General features: G+C 40.0%; 1 protein-coding gene across 3 annotated transcripts in view; it reads left to right on the top strand.

The window, feature by feature from the left end:
• Positions 1–21,590, top strand: part of tanc1b (tetratricopeptide repeat, ankyrin repeat and coiled-coil containing 1b) — a 105,529-nt gene that overhangs the window by 19,541 nt on the left and 64,398 nt on the right. For all 3 annotated transcript variants that reach the window (XM_055014916.1, XM_055014914.1, XM_055014915.1), the window contains exon 3: positions 14,941–15,147. In XM_055014916.1, coding sequence (XP_054870891.1) covers positions 14,941–15,147 — 207 coding nt within the window. The remainder of the gene's footprint in view (positions 1–14,940; positions 15,148–21,590) is intronic.

The following is a 21,590-nucleotide window of genomic DNA, read 5'->3' as shown; positions in this document are numbered from 1 at the left end:
TGGTTGACCAGTCTCACTGGGGTTTTCATGGCTTCACATGATTAAAGACTTCTAAGAATGAAGGCTATGAAGCTAATCCTTTTCTGATCACATTCCATGCATATAAATCTACCTTTGGTTGCCAAAATGCAGCCATACAATCCTAATAACTGTTCATGCTGTCAGATGTGCATGTGACAAATGTACATGTTTACAAGAAAACCTACACTTGTATTACTAACAATCTTGAGTACAACTTCTTTGTCTTTTGCCTTTCTAATTCCCTGCCATTACCCTGAAAAACACTAAAATATGTAGCACTTAATTAAGAAGGAATAAAGAAGCATGGATTTTTGTTATCAGAACATATTGTGTATTCAAAGTCGTTTGTCTGAATTGCCGCCTTTCGAGTTCCACTACATGGCAGGTGTTGAAATCTTTCTGATAATTACACTGAATTTCCACTTTGTATCACTTCACTACCTTGACATCATATTAAAAGAGATGGTTTTCTGAGAAGATGATGTTTTTGTGTAACTACCAAGCAACAAGTAATGTGTCATTTTCATAATTTTTACTCTAAATGGCAAGTGTAGTGGTTGCTAGGAGCAGTTTTGTGTTTCAAAGAAATATGTAAATTGCAGAATAATTTTACTAAGTAGACTTACAGTGGCCTTAACAAGTATGTTTTGCACATTTCTATAGCTATTTTACTTTGACTGTTGAGGATTCTTAATTCTTACAAAGGTCTGATTGGCTGAGTTGTATTTCAAACCCTGCAAACTATTGTTGGATCACACAGATTTGGGAGAAGATTCACACTCTTTGACATCTAATAATCATACGTGCATTTTTACTTACAATTTATCTTAATTGCTGTAATAGACAAATACATAGAGGCAAAAATATTACTTGTGAATATGGTCCTCCACTGTATCTGAGGCTGTTATTTCTCATTATAGTCTTGATGATTGTAGTTAATTGACAGTAATTGTTGAAATATAAGTCTTTCAGTGATACCCAACCAGCAACATTGAGAAGAACTAAGTGCACTGGAGTTATGGTCCCTCAGGAGCAGTTCCTACAATGTGCTCTCCAACCACCTTGGAAATAAAAATCAGTTTCTACTTGTATTGAATGGTGATTCTAGAAGGTGTGAGTGAAAAGCCTGCCATCGTAGTGAAGGGTGGGAGGCTCAGTATCCCTTAAAAATATGGATTTTGGTGCACATTTTCAGACAGTCTCTCCTGGGAGACATTGAGTTGTGAACATCAAAAGTGCTGTGGTTACATAATTAATGAAAAACGAAAGAAAGAGAGGTGTAATGCCTTGTTCTCACCTCTGCACATCCGTCAAATTACGGTGTAAAGTGGTTGTGAATGTCGCATTGTCAGTCTTGTAAAGTGGTCGACGGAGACACCAGACATCTGACATCAGAGAGGTATGTGAGGAGGGGGTTTATGATGCAATTGATCGTCTCGCATGTTATTCAGACTCTCCATAAATTCTGTTTAATGGTTAAATTTGGCACTGCTCTTGTTTCCCCATGGCTTCTGGCAGGAATTTGTAGAAATGCTTCCAGGTTCCCAGTGGCCCACTGTCTGCTGTAGTAGCCTGTAACCACTCCCCTAATTTAGTTCCCATATACTCAGCATCGATGGTGGCTTTGACCTTGGAGTTGTGTGCGCAGCTATGAACAAGAAGTCAGACAAATACATTAGGACCTGCTAGAAGCAGTGTGATGTCATCTACAGCACATGCAACAATACATGCAAAGACCCCCCTCATCCCACTTCCTTACCGCTCACCCCTCACCCATCCGTCCTTAAGCAGTTTCTTTTGCTACTTCAAAGAGTAGGAAAAACTGTTTATCAGTTAACATGCCAGTGTGTTCTTAGTTGGTCTTTGAAGGGTTGATAGTGACTGTCATGGCAGTTCATTGGCTGGAGAGGTCAGCGGGTTGCAGGTTTTTCTAATTACAGCGTGACCTTCCTGAGCAGACACATTCCTTCTGTCTGATTTTCCGTTTTGCTTTCATACCTTCAACAACCTTTGTCTGTGATCTAAATGAGCACTTGAAGTCTTCCTTTTTATCTCGAGGACCATCCTGTCACCCATAGGACATACTACGTTCTAGCTGTTCTTTGCCTGACTTTGCTTTAGTTTACTTTGATAATGTTCCAAGAGTTTTGAGGGATGCGTTTTTCTCATCTATTGCCTTCTCTGTACGGACACCAACTCATGCTGTCACAGTGTCTGACTCAGAAAAGTTTGTGTGGGTGTCTGTTGAGACCTCTGTTCAGTCTTGGGGCCCCCTTTTTCTCGCCTCAGTCCTACTTTGCTCTGCACTGCTCTGCTCTGCATTTCTGAACACAGAGACTCTCTTTTTGTAATTGTCTCTGCAGATGAATGTCTTGCCATCCCTAGCTCAGGAGGGTTTGAGACAGGCTGAACTAATGACCTTGGTTCCTTTGTGCCCAGCCTCAAAGGAACTGGGGATAGTGCTGATTGCAAAGAGGACTGATTTGCACAGAGTGCTCCCTCTTCACATTTACATTCATGTTATTTTAAATGTGCCACTTTAGGATCAGTTTTCATTTGAAAAGTTTATTGGTGAAATTGACTAAAGCCTAAAAAGGTATTGGTGAAGACCACGCTGTATGGGTGCTGGAAGAGGCCTGCTTGGTGTCAGTAGGGATAATACAACTTCAGTTTTATTTTTAATCGTCACGATAAATCAAGACATCATCACTGTGCTAGTGGTTCAAAAGAATTTCCTACCATCTCCTGGAGCACATCAAATGAGGCAGGATTGATTTAAGCTAAATTTACACAGATTTACCATTAAAGACTTTCAAAGATGGCACAAAGCTGCAAGATTTTCCCCTGGTCCATGTTTGTTTTTGGGATTAGGGTCTTTGGAAGGTCTGGGTAGGCAGCCTTTGTCCTGCATCCTTTTCCATTTAGCATCACTGAACAGGCTGTTGTCCAGAGGTTAGTGGTGTTCTCATGACCTCACCTGGCCCCAGAAGAAGCTCTGCCTAATGATCTGTGCTAATGGCAATCCAAATCTGTTGTTAAACCAAATTTCCATGGCAACCCACGACTCCAAAACACATTGCACTTTTGACTGGAAATAAATCCCCCCTTTGTCTCAGAACTGCTTTATTCATATTTCTAACAGATAAACACCAGGAATTGTAGAACTTTGTAGAAATATCCTGACAGAAAAAAAAACAGAGAACATGGGACATCTGAAAATCTATCTCTTGCCAGGCTGCATTGTGAATCATCCATGTTGAAGCACAGTGACTCCAGAGCTGGTTTCACAGCAGTAAAATGTTTGATCGTATCACGAACATGTGTCATCCGTCTGTCCTTTGCTTATACTGTAGCAGCTGTTTGTGTGACTCGTAGAGGACATTGTTGCAATTAATTTCATGTAAGACCCACGCGAGAATTTTTATGTTTTGCTGTAGAAGCATTATTGCATGTTTGGCTCAGCAACACTACAAATCAAGCCTTTGTAGTTGAGTTCATAAAACATCCTTATGTTCCTACACTGTTGATCAGAGATACTACCAGAGAGTTATGTAAGAACATCATTAGGAAACATTATAACAGTTTGAATAGATGGAGTGCAGCTGTTATGTTGTGGGTCACTACAGTAACTCTTTTTTTTTTTTTCAACAAAGCCTTAGTCATACCCATAGAAGGTAAAATCTCTAAGAGGTTACTACTACCTAAGTTATACAATGTCAAGCATAGACAACATCAAAGCCCTTTGACTAAGTGTGTGTTCTCTCAAAAGGCTCTGATTATGAATAGTGTTGTAACAGATCTGACACGAGGTGAGAAGGTTTATTTCTTCATTGTTGAAGTGAACAGTGTGCCCCACCTGTGAAGAGTCTGGTACTGAGGATGTTTGCGAAGAGACATTTATGGTCACACACAATACGCTAGCATGAATAGCAATAGCTCTCTAGCCAGGACTCTTGACAGTGGATTTGCCCAAATTTGTTTCAAAGTTGAAACCAATCCAAATCCTTGGCGATTTAGTCTAGCCATTTGGTTCATTTAGATTTAGGATGGTGAAACATTTGCATTTGGGTCATGTGTATCATTTTCTTTTGACTACAACATGTCAACTTGAATCCATCCAGTGAAATATTTGTTTGAAAATGGAGCTGTTATTCTTGACAACGCAATAATTTCCCATTGTGACATCCAAGACCCAGTTGTTCAGAAGTAATCTGATCAGATTATAGCCACCTGATTGAGTCAAATCTTGAAAAAAGGGAAATTAGATTATATCAATTAATTTAGATGTAATATTTATTCAAATCATTCACGTGTTTGTGAAGAAGGTATATTTGTATGTTTATGTCTTTGTTGTGGGGTCCAATTCTTTAAACAAAATTGATAATAGAGAGGGATTTTTGCATTTTTGCTCTGTTTTTTTCTGTCTCTTCAATGAAAACAACCCCTATTCTACCAGATTTGGTAAGGTTAAAAAGTTTGTATCTGAACCAGAGTGAACCAATCCAATGTTACTTTAAAAACCGGCACAGTAGTTTGATAGATTATCTAATCCTGAATAGCAAAACATGGGATTTTTAAATCATGCAATTGCACTTTTTGAACAATGGAGCCCAGATTTACCTCTTACCTGCCAAATGTTTGAGGTAGAAAGTCTGCATTGAACTTGAGAACAGTACTTAGCAGCAACCGTGAGATTGATTGATGGCATGAAAACACACATTATAGGTTTGCGGAATCTCAGTATGCTGTAGTTTGTAAGTCCATGCGAAATTTAAAAATGTGTGCAATCACAAGCATAGGATTGTGCACACCTGCCTGGTCCCTCTGTAAGAACTGTCCTCGGGTAGGTCAAAGCAGTTCATTGGTATTTCTAGGAATATCCTCTTACTCATTGAGCATGGTATAATTAAAATCTGCTCCACCTGACATTTCCTACTATTATGTGGCATACAGTATTTCTCTACTGTCATTCCCTTTATTGGCCTTTCTATTGCTTCCCTGTCACAAACCCTGAAATAAAACATGGTAAAGATACTGACTGGCTCATATTTTTTTCCCCATACCCACTTAAATGGGCGATTTATGAAGAGGAATGGGAAATGTCATGGTGCCTGCCCAGTGCTACCCTTTACCTCCCCCTCCTCTTTTACTTCTTCTCCCCAAGACACACTCATACTCCTTCTCTGTCACTCACTCTTCCCCTGGGGCCGGTGGGAAAGGCATTCCAGAGATCCAGAGTTACTGCAGAGCTGTGCATCAGAGGGAAAGATGGAGCTAGACAGTCTTAGTCTTTCTAGTTTTAAAATGTTTGACAGTCTTACTTTGCCCACAGCATCTTAACTTGTGTAAAACTGCTAATTTGTTCTCATTATTAAGAACCTAAGACTTTGAGTTGAGGATTTAGAGCTGCAGAAATGTTTGTGTTTCTGACAAGCTAAAACTAAAGACACTGTCAGAGTTGTTTACTCTCCTCAGGGACCACCAGCATAGATGATTAATTCTTTGGAACCAGAAATACAATGTCTCTAGCTAACTGGAAAGTTTGTGTAATTTTATTATTAAATGCAAAATTAAAATTTGTTAGTAGAAAACAGGAGAGATGTTGGCAGTTTCTTAACAGTTCAAGCAAAATTCTCAGTTTGGTGTGTACCTAGGTTTTGGGGTCACGGTTCAGTAGTTTTCCGGTGCAACAGAAAAAGCAAATAACCCCCGAAATGTTTTTAAATTTTTTTTTTGAAAAGTCTTAACATTAAATGCTGCTCTTCATGTTTGAGTTAAGGCATTGAAATGATGGCATATCATAAGTAAGAAAAAATAAGACATTCATCAGTAATGCAGTGTAAGGCTTTGACTGGGAATTGGGTCATGGACAGTCACTGTTTGGTAGCTCTTTGTCGGCCTGCAAGTCCATTAATTAGTGGTGATCGCAATGCATTTAATTCCTAAACAAGTGCTCCTTGGACTTCATTGTACAAGGCAGGCACAAGAGACAGACTGAAATGCATACGTGGATGCACACTGCAGCAGTACTGTAGCACAGACCATATGCTTAAATCTGTCAGTATGGTTGCATATCTACACTGATAAACATCCAGATAGGATTAGCTATTGCTTTGACATGGTTTAAGAAAACCCTGCATGAGCTTTGCTAATGTGGCTGACCCTAGTATCACCCATGCCGTAGCTGACAAATGCGCACTGCCAAAACATTCTGATTTTCCCTTGTTTTCTCAAGTTTTTGTTCTGGGATATTGTAGTTACATTACATAAATTACACTCTCACAGTAATCTTTTGGCTAACAGGATGTACCAAACTGATAAAATTCCATACAGAACTAAATGTTGCTTTCTGAATAGTTGAGATAAATGCACGTACAGCATTTTAAAAATAGATTTAATATATAATTAATAATAATGCAAAGAAAAGTAAATGAAACTGCTGCACAGAAAAAGTGTCACATTGGTTGCAATTTATTTCCTATGTGCTTTCTTCTACACCAGAAATCAGAGTGGATGGAAGTGAAACAAGTGAGAACAACATGTACTAACACAGTCGTTTGCTTTGTTATTTATCACTTACATCGTTCTGTGTTTTACAGTCTTTAGTCAGGCTAATATGCAGTATTTTGACTGTTTCTATGACTACCACTGGCTGAGTAAAGTAGTCCGAAATTAGGATGGCCTCATGGGAAAAGCAGTGATGCTTCCATAGTTTTTCACAGATTATGTGGCTTAGCATGGCTTTGCTTTAGCAAGTAATTTTTGTGTCAAAATTTTTCGAGTTTTGAATCGGGAAGATTTGCATATTATTAACATATTATATCTAATTTGTCCTTCAACATTATAGATGACTTATACCGAAGACCCTCCCCCACTCTGTATTCTTTGTTGTCTGGCTCTTTCGCCTCCCTGTGGGTTTCTGTGTGTTAACCATGACAGCTTTTGTGAGACTGTCACCCTGGTCTCGGAAGTACACAGGGAATCCACATTGGCACTCAGTCTAGCGAAAGAATTCTCCTCTTTGGTGGATTGTCCTACGGTCATCGTGCTTTGTGTGTTGACTGAAAGAATCTGCATTCATTATAGTCTTTCTTCATTTTCTCTGTAGGCCATAAAATTAACTAGTGAGAAGCTAATATTTGTTTGTGTATGTGTGCAGTATATGTGTATGGAGAGAAAACAGAACGGCATCATATTGTCTAAACAGCCAATACTGGCTTCTGCCAATATAATTTACACTGTAAACACTTTTCTTTGTATCAGTCAAGGTGGTTTGAAATGAATGCTGCAGACACAGGGTAAGCTCAGAGACACACCACTGTTCTTCCCTCCTAAATCAGGTATTCTGTCTGTTGCATAAATCTTGATTTTCGAGACCTTGCTACATTGCATAGTCTTCCCAATGCCAGCTTTAACAGGCCTTAGGATTTACATGAGTCATGCATTCACACTCACCAGGGAACATTGACCCATCAGATGGAGCTCTGCATACATGGGCCATGCATTCACACCATGTGGTCAGTCAGATGGAGCTAGCAGTCAGATACCGTCAGAATAATTGGGTTCAATCTGATGGCAACTGAGAGAAAATGAGAGGAATATGTCAAGAGATGTCTTTTTCAGGTTAGAAAAAAAATATAAGGGCAGTGAGGAGGGAAAATTAAACTTTAATTTCCTACAGTTGTAATGTAATTTATAAATTAATTTTCTGTTCATCTGGTTGGGTATTCACATGCAGTTTGCTCAATAAGAGCACATTTTAACAGTTTTGTTCCATTTGTTGCTGAAAACTTTAATACTGGCTATGGGGGAAAAATATCAGAACACAGTGTATTCCAGCTTGCAGGAGTTAAGAGGCACCATGCTAACTGGTGTCTGCTGCTGAAAGCACCTACAGTAAGCATGTGAGTGTCAGGATTGGACCATGGAGCATGTTCTGTTGTACAACGTGTGCTGGGTTTGTGTGTGTCATTTAGCTGGGAAAGAGATGGCAGCAAGTGGCACTGTGGAAAGAAAGCAAACAAGCTAGTGGAGGCAGTGTGATGCTCTGGCCAATGTTCTGCTGGAAAACCTTAGATATTGTTGCTTTTTTTTTGAATGTTGCTTTGAAACCTAATGCCTACCTTAACGTGGTTACAAACCATGCAGCACAGCAACAATGTTCGCTGATGGCAATGGGCTCATTTAATCAGAACAATGCTCGCTGCTACACTTCGCAAATTGCTCAGGAATGGTTTGAGTAACATGACGAAGAGTTCAAAGTGCTGACTTGACCTCCAAATTACCCAGATCTCAATTAGATTGAACATCTGTAGGATCTACTGGAAAAATATGTCCAACTTAGGGAGGCCCCACCTCAGCTTGCAGGACTTCAAGGTCCTACTGTTTACATCTTGGTTCTTGACACTAAAGGAAACCTTCAGAATTGTTGTGGAGTGCACACCTTGATGGGTCACAGCTGTTTTGCAGGCATAGCAGGGTCCTACACAATATTTGGTACAGGGTTTTAATGTGTAGCTGGCCAGTGTAATTGGGTACCAATTTGACTTGTGGTAATTCTTGTTTTGTTGTGGACGATTTGTGGACCATTTTTATTTCTTTTGAAACCACCGCGGTGACACACAAGTGTGTTTAGAACAGAGCTGCTGCATTATAGTGTCTTTTTTTTTGTTTTGTTTTTTTTTTTAGTTTTGTATATCTGGCATGAAGCCATGTGATATACCTCTGTTGGACAATGGAGAGTGCCTGTATCTGTCAGGGGGGCTGTTCCTTCACAAGGAGTGACAGATCACATTCCATGGTACAGATTTACATGAGAGGAGAAAGACACTATCCAGATTTATTCCCATCAAAGACATTTCAAACAATTTAGCTGTGTGACCAGTGCCTAGTAGGCTTGTATGGGAAAAATAGGACACTGAGGCCATGCATTAGAAGAAACTGGATTTATTTTGCTCGTTTTTATATATTGCAGATGATCAGTTTGACTGTAATTCACCACACATTGCAGTCAGATTGCAAGAGATACAAGGAGGCATACAATTAATTATCAAACAAAAACGATGCCCTGATCAGCATGCATTTAGGTAGGTTTTACATTTCTCTGTTGTGAAGTCAAAATAAGAAGTATTGTTTGTCTATTTGCATGGCCTTGCTGCAAATATAGGAGACAGCAAGACAGAGCATTGGTTGGAATACGCATTTATGATTGACTCACTTTGACCTGGTCAAATAATTGATTTGTGCTTTAATATATTTTTCTGAATCAGTGTCTTGAAATAATATTGAACTCTTTTTATGGGTTGGGCATGTCCTCGTGGGCACTGGACCTTCACTTTGATGAGGAGGAAAGAGCATGCATGGGACTGCAATCATTTTTACATCATCCTGGGACAGCACTGTATAATTAGAAAGGGCTGATTTCCTCGACCACAGCAGGGGCTGAAATTGCAGGCCTTGCCCCAACCAGGGTTTTGGAAAGTAACTGAAATAGCACTGGCGAGTTTCTGTCCTTGTGTCCCTCTGCGTTATATAGTATCGGTCAGATGGCAGCGCAGTCACCATGACACACGGCTGCCTATTCACCAGCACTTGGATGACAAGCTTTTATGTGGTGCCTCTTGTTTTCAGAACCAACTACCAAAATTACAACGTTGTCATAATCTCTTTAACATGCAATATGGCTGAAACCTGTATCGGCCACGACCTGCTGTGACTTCAGCAAGTGAACAGTTAGCAGGCAACTTTTACTGTATAGCCAGTGTAGCTTTTGTCAGAATCCCCCTACAAAGGGCTGTGTGTGTTACACAGTACCAGTTTTAATCACCCAACACAGAATCAAAGGTAAACCTTATTCATTATGAAGTCTTAACTGTATTTGTTGCAGCACTTTGCCAGGTAAAAACCAAAGTACTGTCACAGGAGCCAATGAAAACTAATTTTAAGAAGGCAGAAGGGTCCCATTTTCAGAAATATTTTTTTTTTCTCCCAATTTTTGATCTGTAGTTAAATTCTTTAGAAACGCCACACAGGGATATTGTCATAATCAATCACTTTGTAAAGATGCCGTTTATGTTAATGATACTGTTAATGAATCGTTAAAAGACATTTACAAAGCATTTTATGCTTGACTTTAGCATTACAGTTGGGACATATAAGGAAATAACGAAAAGGAAAGATAAGCAAGGACACACAATAAAGATCTGCAACTGATACAATCTGGTGATGTAGAGTTTATGGTCAGTGCCTTAACCCTTGGACAGCCAGGGAGATTCATTTAGTAATAACTCCCCCACCGTCACACATACGGGAAACATTAATGATGTAGGATGAGCAGTTGAAATGCTAGGATTAACCTTTGTCATGTGGTTTACTTAATGCTCCCCACTGAGAGAAACTGACTTGGAGTCCCTGTATCATTTCATTCCTATTTGCATATGTAACCCACTATTACACACACACACACACACACACACACACACACACACACACACACACACACACACACACACACACACACACACACACACACACACACACACACACCCCACTCGGGACAAGGTGACAGCAGGTCCTGGCCTTTGCTGAGTGATCTTTGGATCATTCACAGGTTTTTCCACGTCTGCAGGCATGCAGAGGTGTCATTGCAACCTTCTGCTTCCTGTGTCTGGCATTCTTCTTCTTTAGAAACGTTTTAAAACACAGGACAGCTTTGTGTCCCCTCTAGTGAGGCAGAGGCATGGAGAAATGGGGTCTCTGTTCCTGATTAGCCCAGCAGTCCAACAACACTCATTTCCCCAAAGAGAGACCTAGGGTGCTAATAGCAGCTTGCCTTTTGCATTTGAGTCTTCAGTGATTTCTGCAAACCTCGGGCTGCAGACAGGAGTCTGTGCTAATTTGCTGAAGTCCTCAAAACAGAACCGAAGCTAATTGTCATTACTGTGGTTCACCACATCTGCAGTTATGATTTAGCTGGGTCTACTGACGTATGGTCTCCATTACTAGTTAGGTATTATATGTTATCTTGAGGTTGATAATTCATACATTTTAATTTGTGGCCATGATGACTGGGCAACTTTGACTCTGCAGAATAGATTACTTTGCTGTCAGTCTGCTCCACAGCTAGAATGGTCTTTCCATGCAGAATAATTTTTTAGCAAAGCAAAACCTGTTTTTTCAATCTAGAGAACAAGCTAGTAGCCAGGTAAAGTCATTTGTAACTCCTGAGCTAAGCCACATGTAGAGACTGGAGGGAACTGCTTTTGTGAGTGTCGCTAATACCTGTATTTTGATAAGTGAGATGGAAAAATTTAGGAAATCTCTTGCCCTAGATGTTAATTTGATAGCAGTGGAGAGAACAGGGACATCGTAAACTGAATTATATTGCATGCCAGCAGTGTCTGGACAACAGGATTGCATTGCACACCACCACAACCAGCTTTACAGGTTTTTCTATTTTAAATTCTTGAAGATTATATTACGGTTGTGGTCTTTTTACAAAGGATAACAAAAAACGTGTCCATACCCCCACTTCCATCAAGATTAGATAGAAGTGTGAATGTCATGTACAGCTGTAAACTTGCTGTAAGGCTTATGTTTTAGTGATTAGTTTTGGAGCTTAGTCAGGCAAAGCTGTTGTCAGGACCTATGATGGTGTATTAGGCTATTGAACTCTGGTACGAGTACAAAAGATTTTTTTCTCCTGCAAGCCATAACCTTGGGAGGTTTTATTTTATGAAACTACTTCAAACTGTTGTGAACCAAGCTCTCAGTGATTAAAGTATGTTTGACCAAAGGAGATGTATACATGCACAATTTTTACAGCAACTCATATTTTTTACAGTAGTTTTAAAAAATGACATTCACAGACAAAACTGTAAAACCTGAATCTCTACATCCTTATAACGTCACCACAAATTCTCACTGATATATTGTCCTTTTCTTCAGCCTTGATGTCCCTTATTTGCTCACCGTGATGGGTTATTTGTGTCAGCATCCTAACTACAGCACCACTAGCTTCTGCTTCCAGTTTTACAAATTTTAAATAGCCTCACGACAGAGATGCTCAACTCAAACAACAGTCAGGCAGCTTTGGAGACAACTGACAGTGACACCGGCTGTCTCACAAACAGACTCCTCAGCAAAGTGAGGGATGTCAGTGATTTACACACGTTTTTTATCCGGTAATCTTAAAAATAAACAGCTTAAATATTTATGAGCCCAGTGAGTAGAGGTGCTTGTTTTCCAAATTTTAGATGCCCTATGGGGTAAGAAGGGAGAAGACACCTCTCAAAATCACATTTTTTCCTCATGATATACCAGCAAGATAGCCAGTGTGGTTAGTGAATTACGTATTATCTCAACTCTGTGGTCATTGACACAGTCTTATTTGCTTTACTAACTTGGATGTCCTTCTTATATGTCCCAGAGGCATGAGAAATGTTCACATATCCATGACCCCTGGTTTAAATACACATTATATGGGCTTGTTTTCCCAGATACAGGTCTGTTTGATGTTTTTTCACCTCAACCAGTCTTCCTTATTTATTTCCCCAGCCACCTATGAGGAGGCTTGTCTTTTATGTATTTTTCTGGCAGGTATTTAGTAGTATATAATTGATTTCATTAATACCAACAGTTGTGTCTGTTTTTCTTAATGTCCCCAATTTATTGAAGTAATTAATTCACTGAATTACTTACTTTCAGTTGCAAGACACTGGGTTTGAACAAAATTTGTCCTGAAATCCTGAAGGCTCTGGACATTGTTGAGACTTAAAAGCCATGTTAGTATTGTATGCAAATAGGACAGAGTGCTTATAGCCTGAAATGGGGGTTCCATTTTTCAAATATGGGGCGACTGGAAGGTGTTGGGGTATTACTGACCCTCCTATTGAAGGCGTATGCTAGGGGGCTGGCAAAGAGGCTGCAGCTGATTCCAGATGTAAGAGAAGCATTGCAGGATCTGCTCTGTTTGTGGAACAGTGGAACAACACTTCAGCCCTGCAAGTTTACTGGGAGTGTCCTGGGAGTTTTCCCATGTGTTTCAGACTTGGAGAAGGTTTAGGATCACGTTCTTCCTGAGTCTTGTTGAGGGTACTGCATGAATTAGGGGAAGGGTGGCCACTGGTACCAGCACATTCAGTCCTCCTATAACTATTGTGTACTTTCAGGCGGAAGCCAAATACTTTCTCAGTTTTACCGTAATTTCCGGACTATTGAGCACACCTGAATATAAGCCGCACTCAGTAAATTTAAAAAGAAAACAGTTTTGTACATATATAAGCTGCACCTGACTATAAGCCGCAGGTGTCCACGTTGTAACATGAGATATTTACACAGAAAGATTTTTTAAAAACTTTTAATTAAATAAATGCCTTTTTCTGAATAGTGCCTGTAACACAGCAGTAACACGTATTGAGTCAGTTCATGCTGCCGACTCCAACGTCTCACCATCGATTCATTGATGCCAAGTTTACGTGCAGGAGCTCTATTTCCTTCTTCGAAAAGCAGATTGATTACCTTTAACTTAAAAACTGCATCACATGCATTTCTTTGTGTGTTTTCCTTGATGAGGGTGTGTGCATGAAGCGCAAAATGACTGATTAGAAGAATTTAGTGTGAGCGCGTTTGATTTAATTCAAACAGTTTCATTGGTCCACTGTGACCTGTTCGGTAATTTCATTCTGGTGTGACGAGGCTAAATGTATTGACGGCTTGAAGCTCACCCGTAAAAATCTATACATTAGCTGCATCGTTGTATAAGCCGCAGGGTTCAGAGCGTGTGAAAAAAGTAGCGGTTTATAGTCTGGAAAGTACGGTACTCTTTATAGATACACGGGTCTGGTTTTGAGACCTCTGAATGTCCTCTCTGCCCTTTGCAGATGATGGCTGTTAGTTTGCAGCTGAGTGAAAACTGGGTAGGATGAGAATCCCCACCTCCAAGTCTGAACCTGTGGTTGTTTACTGGAATGCAATGTCTTTCTCCCTCTGTGATATAAATTGCAGCCCCAGATGCAGGAGTTAAAGTATTTTTCGTGGTCTTTTTTACGAGTGAGGGTAAAATGAAGTGAGAGATTGACAGTTGAATTGGTAATGCAGGCTTTGTAATGGACTGCTGGGACTGAGAGGGACCTGATCTGGAAGGTGCATTATTATTTGATTTATTTTCCAACACAAACTGACAACTTAAATAAACTTTTCCACTGCCATCAGTTCTTAGAGTGGAGTAAGTGAGTGTAGCATTGTAATTCAAGTTGTCTTAAGTCACATGCTTACAAGATTTGAATCTCTGAAAATGTAGATGCGTGTTTAATATTTTAGTTTCGTTGTTCATGTAATTCCAGAGAATGTCAGTCAGGGACCTCTCCGCTGTTTACTGAAATACATTTTTAGTCCTGCTTGATAAGCTGATTTCTCTGCAAGCCTGTGGGACCTGGCTGTGTAACAAGGTTACATAACCATTAACTGAATACTTTGAAACTATATGGTTGTAAAAAGCTGTATGATATTGTGTGAAATCTGTGAAAACTCAGGTGATGACCTGAAAATTGCATTGTTAAGCTAGAAACACCTTTCGCACTACATGTCCGGTGTGAAATAAACTGGTTAAGAAAGCAAGGTAATAATTCATATGTTTTTTTCTCAACTCCAAACCACAGGTAAAAGGCGGGTGTGAATTTCTGTTTTTATTTCCATTTTAAGTCCTAATCAGTATTCTGCACTTACACATAATGCTAGCAAGTGTGCAGTACAATAATGTAACACACATTGGAAATAATGATATATAATCCTACATTAGGTGTTTGTTTTGTTCTTTGTAAGGTATCTGCCTAGATTACTTCATTCTTTGTTCCTTCTAGCTGTTGATAATTTCTCAGGTATTTGTCAAAGTGATAACAAGTCTGTGCTTCTCCTCAACAGGTGATGTTCACTGCCATAGTGCCCAAAGAAGATTCCCACCTGAGGGAAACCCCCAGCCCCAGGGGCCTGGCAGCGGCCTCCCTAATGCCCAGGATGATGTTTTCAGGTTAAGCCTCGCTAAGGGAGTGTCCATGTCTCTCCCCTCCTCGCCTCTGCTGCCACAGCAGTCCTACATGATGCCCTTACGCCCTAACAAGAGATCACCAGGTAACCTTCAGTAACTTTCCTCATGTTGTTCTTAGACATTTTCTTTCAAACCTCTTATGGTGTTTACTGCTTATCATTTCAACTGTTTTTAGTCTGAATATTGTATTGGCTTAATCATCAAATTTCAAAGATGACAGGTTATATTTTACATAACTTTAAAATGTTTTTTTTTCTGCCAATTATGATCTTGTAATGTACCGTCATTGTTAGAAAAACAGGAAGAAAATCAGTTTGCATTGAAAATGTCCGGTTTTCTAATCTTTTATTATATAGCAAGACATCCAAAGTAATAACAAATTTTTTATCTACCACATGCCAAGTATTAAAACAGAAGAGCTAAATGTGCTGCAAGGATTTGGTTTATTTCTCTTCTTTTTATTTTTTGAAAACTAATTCAGTCACATAATGGAGGCTTCATTTGTCTCAATGGGCCTCCTGTAAAAGCAAACGCTCTGGTCTTCCTTCAGGTGCCTTTGCATAATTGCTGAACATCTGACAGCCCTCCAGGAATGACAGGTTCTCTCAGCTGTAAAACTCTGCTGTGCAGCTTTTATCTTATTGCTCTTTGAAACATGTCAAACAATTCTGAGTAATTGTCACTTTTTGGAAAAATAAATGTCACACTATATGGAACAGTTGTAAAATAACGACAGCTGGACCATTCTGGATCCCACCAGTTCGACTGTGAGCTCCGTCTGCTTACAAAGGATTGTTTTTGTCACGTCCCCCCTGTATTTGATCACTTTGTGTCGAAGAAGAGATCTCTGCAACTGTGTGTTTACACTTTACTGGCTGGTAATAGACGTGTGTTTACACTTGATCTAAGTCCTCCCAGACTTCTTCTATCCACCTTGTTGAGAACATGTTTGTCAGCAGCTGTGGGGTGCTTCAAAGCAAAGAATACCTTTGTAGCTGAACTTGTTTCAACCTGAATCTTTGTATTCTAGAGACTTGGCAAAGAGGAGAGAAATCCTTTAAGTGGTCAATGTGGCCCCTCTCACATGTGGCACTCATCTGTGGACTATCAAGCCATTGTTTAGTTTGGTTACAGCTTTGATCTGCTTTGTGTAAAGATGAGTTAATGGGAAGTTGATACTATGGTCTGATTCTTATACAAACCTGTGCTATTGAAGATCACATCTCTGTTCGGTAATTGTCATTTTGTTGTTTAGCTGAAAATTTAGGACTATGTTGTTGCATTTCATTGCTGTTTTTAGGATGGGAATGTGTTTGCTGTTGTGTTTTGACTGTCCTACCTGATTTTTATGCACAGTTTCTGCAATTTTCATTGCATAATTCAAAACCAAACATTGGAATTCTAGGCCTGAAATTGTTAGCCAGTGCCTTATGCAAATGTTAAATGGAAAGTGGAAACACAGTTGCAAATATGTTCACTTGTAAAAAGAAAACCGTTAAGCAGTAGACCAACAGTTTATAATCGCCAAGTAGAGTTTTGTTTGCTCAGCTGCCACTGAAGTTAAATCTATTCATTTTTCTTAGGTGATACAATCATTTGCAAAGGCTCTCTTAAATCCACCAATTAAAGCATCGATGAAATGTGCATTTACAGACATGAAGAGAGGGAGAGAGAGAGAGACGAAGAGAGAAGAGACGGTTTGTGAAGGTGAAAAGGGCCCTGGGGACAGGGGAAGGGAAACACTCATTAAAAGCGTATTCCCTCTTGGGGTGCTCTGAGGCATGGAAAAGGGAAAAAAATGGACTGACAAGATAGGGTGTCATGGAGGACCACCAGTGAGAGAGCATTGGGGGAGGGTCTATAGGCTCTCGTCCACTGTCCTTGCAGGTAACTGTGAAAAGCCGCTGGGGGAGAGTTCACACTTCCAGTTAATAAACACATGCTGCAGGAAATGTCTCAGCTCTGCGAGGAAATCAACATTTTCTCTTCTTGTTGAGCCAGAGAGGTGACATCGTATACTCAATTTAAGATGTATCTGTGTTGAAACAAGCATGTTGTCCTCGAAATGGATGGAATTTAGATACATCTGTGATCATTGATGCTATGCAGATGTTTCTTTAGAAACAAAATTGCCTGTGCTTGTAGTTTGTTTGATTTTTGTATGATTTCTTTGCAGGAATGCTGGGATTATTGATACCAATTCAACACAAACATGGGGTAAAGTTCACAAGGGTGCTGGATTTTGTGGTTGGTCTTATTAAATCAGAGTGAGCAGGCGGTTGCATAGTGCATAAAGATGTGGGGACCATTCATTTTCTCAGAAAGGATGAGTGTTTTGGAAATGTATGTTGACATATGATTCAATACCTTTATGCAAGCATTTCTACAAGCAATTCACTGGAAAGAAGGCAACACTACATCTAAGTTTAGAAAGCTTCACTCACATGAATATTCATGAATTTTCCAAGTAGCTTGTCTTAACCAACTACTCTTTAGAGTCATCTTCCGGGAATAAACATCCTGCTTGTTGCCGTAGGCGAATATTTAAAACCAATAAAAGAACAATGTTTTTTGACTCCTAAGTCATATATTCTGAACATTTCAACTAGTCCTGGTAACTTGTTTGGTTACATCCTCAAATCATTGTTCCTGCATTTATTAAATATAGCGCTTCCTTCTGTGCAGTCATTCACACATCTGTTTGATCTCCTTCCCATGCAGCCATCACTGATGTCTTTGAGGGGAAGTGGTTTCACAGAATCAGAATGCATTTTGTGGCTGGGCTTCATTTCCTGACACGTCGGATAATCTATTGCCGTTTGGAAGGCCCCAACTCGGTGGTTGTTCTTTTCATGAAAACTTCACAGGGAACAACAGAGAAACATTGAGTTAATTAGGAGTGTGACAGATGCCTGAGCCGCAGAGTCTAGTGGCGTTGAGTGCCACAGCTTTGATCAGCTAACCCCAGAGCTTAACCATGAAACACAGCACTCTGACATGTGTTCAACAGCACCCAGACTTTACTGTCTGTTTCAAGGCCCCTTAAAGACCCTCCTTGGGCTGAATGTGTACTGCTCAATCTACCTAACTTGCCCCTACTCTTTTTGCTCCCCCCCAATGCAGGTCAAAGGTCTTGTCTAAACTCAGGAGCCTTTTTCTTAAGTGGATCAAGCATAGTCGACAACACAGTAAATGTGGTTTTCATGTCTTTTTCAACAGTTTAAAATTCCTTGCGCTCCACATCTTGAAAGTCTCCTGGGTATCTCCACAGTGACCTCCACTGGTTGTAATAGGTTATTGTGCCATTGTGGTATTGAAAGCATCTGTCTCTAATGTTACACTGCTTAGTGGGTTGTGTGTTGCGACTTTATGATGCTGTTGAATTTGCAGCAGTTTGCGACAACTTGGTGTGAACAGCACTAAAGAGTATGTCAGGCATAGCTGATAAGTTATTGGTCGCAATGAGGTTGCACTGAGAGGCTGAAGGACAGTAGAAGCCGAGGTGATACTGATGCTGCTATTACAGGAGATGGATGACCTTTATGTAGTTAGCCCCATGCTTTGCTTCTGCATGAGCCTGCAAAGGATCATAAAACAGCAATTCATCTTAATTTATTGCTATCATGGGCTGTATCATTTTAATTGCTATATATGCAATGTGGTCCAAGGGTAACATTCTCTGGGAGGCTGTTATGTATATCAAAATAGGTTAATTGCCTTTTGCTTCTGCCGTTTGTGGGTTCAGGAGATGATTAATTTATCGATTAGCCTAGCAGATCTGCTCACTACCACCAGAGAGCATGGTTTGCTATTTTAAAATGATCTCTCTGTCTTCTGTAGAGAAGCTTGGAGAATCTTTTTTTTTCTGACATCCAGGTCACCTTGCTGATGTTATTTAGCTGGGTAAAATCCCTCTTATACTCCTCCTGTTTTACTGTCCAATCTGTTACAATCCCACAGCTTTTGGCTTGACAGACCTAGCCCTGTTGTTTATATGTGTATAAGCCAATGACCCACTGGCCTCTTTGTTTCTCATCTCCTCTTTGTCTCTGTTTTGTGGCAGCAGCTGGGAGTACCTTGACTTCTGTCTATTAGTGGCGGTGAACTGTTTGAGCCACTGTACAGTCCATTTCTATTTTGGATGATGCCTTAGCCATTTTGTAAAATGCCCTGTGTTCTATGAGATCATGATTTTGGATAAGAAGGTAACTTTAGCTGTAGCTGCAGAGGATAATAACACCACAGGCTGCATAAAAATGTTCTGAAGTTGTCATTAACCCCTGCTCCACAAACATCTCAGAGGCTCCAGACAGTAGGTAAAAGCAATTAAGTGAAATACTTCAGGATTTCTCTATAGCTTTGCACAGTTTTTTAAAACCTCAGAGTGGCAGAGCAGCCATTAGCAGCTTGTGCAAGTTCAAAGACATTGTCTGCTTTAGTCAGAACCACTTCCTCTAACGGAAGGTTATTGTTTGGGATGCAGCGTGACAGAAACTTTTAAAACTAACTCTTCCCACATCCTTTCCTGCTTAACACAAATACTATTGAAAACAAATAGGAAAACATCATTCGGGTGTGTACAGTGTTGATACATCATTCATCTTCAACACGAGTACAGTTTATTTTGCAGTGCTGTCAAAGGGGGTAGAAACTCTCTTAAAAGCCAGTTGTAGCCCCTTTGAGGTGAGCTCTCCTGAAGTCAACTCTGGGGTTTTGACAGTAACCAGGCAGCCCTACGGGAATATTGATGCCTTTCTGAGAGCTGAGCAGTAAAAGACCTTGTGAGGCTGCAGGGATCCTTTGAAAGGTTCTCTGATGAGCACCCAGTGAAAAGTGCTATCCAGTTCTCCACTCCACCGCACTTCACTACACCCCAGCTTTGGTTCCTTATCACATGCGATACCCCTTTCTCATCCGCAGTGAAATCTCAAATCACCTACTGCCCCAGAGACCAGTGCTCAATAAACTGGTGCTGCTTCCTCAGCCACTCAGTGGAATTAGGATGCTCATATGATATAGTGGTGTATCATAGAGATAGTTTGTAAATGGGTGAGGGGAAAGGCAGAATCTTGGCTTACTTTACATTGCTTGAGTTGTTGAAAATGTATGAGTCATGTGCTCAGCAGAGACTAAAACATACTTTAAACCACCTTGTGAAAAGGGATGTGTGAAATTAGACTATTGAACATGTAGTGCTCAAAAAAGATTACCAGTCTGTCATTGTGGTGCAGTACAGAAATCACATTAGCCAGAGAGGATAATGGCAATATGTTAGGCTGTGAATAGGGAATGAATCATAAATAGCATTTGTATTAAAGTTCATGAAGCACCTTGCCTGCAATTCTTTGTCAGCTGTTTAGTAACTATAATGATGAAAAGATGTAAAATTCGCCACAGCTATCTTGTCCCACAGTAAATGAGATGACTATTTTTCAGTTACCAGTTACACTGTTTAAGATTCAGAGTTGAACAGCTTCTTTACAATAACTATTAATGAGACTTGGTACTCCAGACACTGAATGAGTAGTGCCCATAACCAAGTTTGTCATGCACAATTCAGAATACCAATTTCATATAACCTTTTTGCCGGAATATGAAATTTTTCTTTTTTTGAGTGGGACACATTTTAACATTTTGGAGCATAAAGACGGCAGTTGTGAGATTGGTTTCATTCTGTTTTGGTTGCACAAAGAGGACACACTGTCTCATTGATAAGTTGAAATGTGAAGAAGTCAGAGTCCATCTTGAAGAATGCTGGGAAACCTCCTTGATCACTTCCTAACCATGAACAATCCTCTCTTTCATTAGCAGTGACTGAACATTGTAAGTTGTTGGTGATAGGTATTCGACTGCTTGGCATGTGTATGTGTGTGTGTGTGCATGTGTCTGCTGACTGATAGCTTGCTGGTTACGGATTCCTGAGTCTCCCAGTGAATACCGGTGAGTCCTCTGCAGTCACAGCTCGCCTAACTGCTTTACCCCAGAGAGATTCCTTTTCCTCTCTGTTTTTCTTCTGTCGCCCATCTCCTCCCATACTGTCTGTTTACCTGCTTTTCTTTCCATTTGTGCATTTACATGGATACACATTGCCACATGTATTTACTGTACACTGAAGCTGAATATTTTAATCAAAATAATGTGGAGTTAGTGAGCAGGTAGTGTAGCGTATGTGCTTTTGGACAAATATCTGTACTTTGACTGAATGACCATGGTCATGACTACTACTCTGTCTTACCTATCACTCTTTTTCTTATTGTCTTTATTTGTATGTTTGGCATTAGTTAGATATTTCATCCTTTGCAGTTGAACATAATGAGTCTCTAGTTGATGATAATTTTTGTTCGTTTTTGAGCAATTCAGGTGGGCTAAAGAAACATTTTATTTGACAATGAAAAGGCTGCAGCATATGCGCTATCAGAGGATTGCTGAGCAAAGAGGTACTTGAGCCTGATTGATACGTGAGCCTTGAGGACTCAAGAACAGAGCAACTCAAACCACTAACAGTGTTATATAAATTCGTCACTTA

This window comes from Amphiprion ocellaris, chromosome 11 (genome assembly GCF_022539595.1).
Source record: "Amphiprion ocellaris isolate individual 3 ecotype Okinawa chromosome 11, ASM2253959v1, whole genome shotgun sequence".
Taxonomy (NCBI): domain Eukaryota; kingdom Metazoa; phylum Chordata; class Actinopteri; family Pomacentridae; genus Amphiprion; species Amphiprion ocellaris.
Note: the sequence above shows the minus strand (reverse complement) of the source record. Positions and strands in the feature narration are given on the sequence as shown.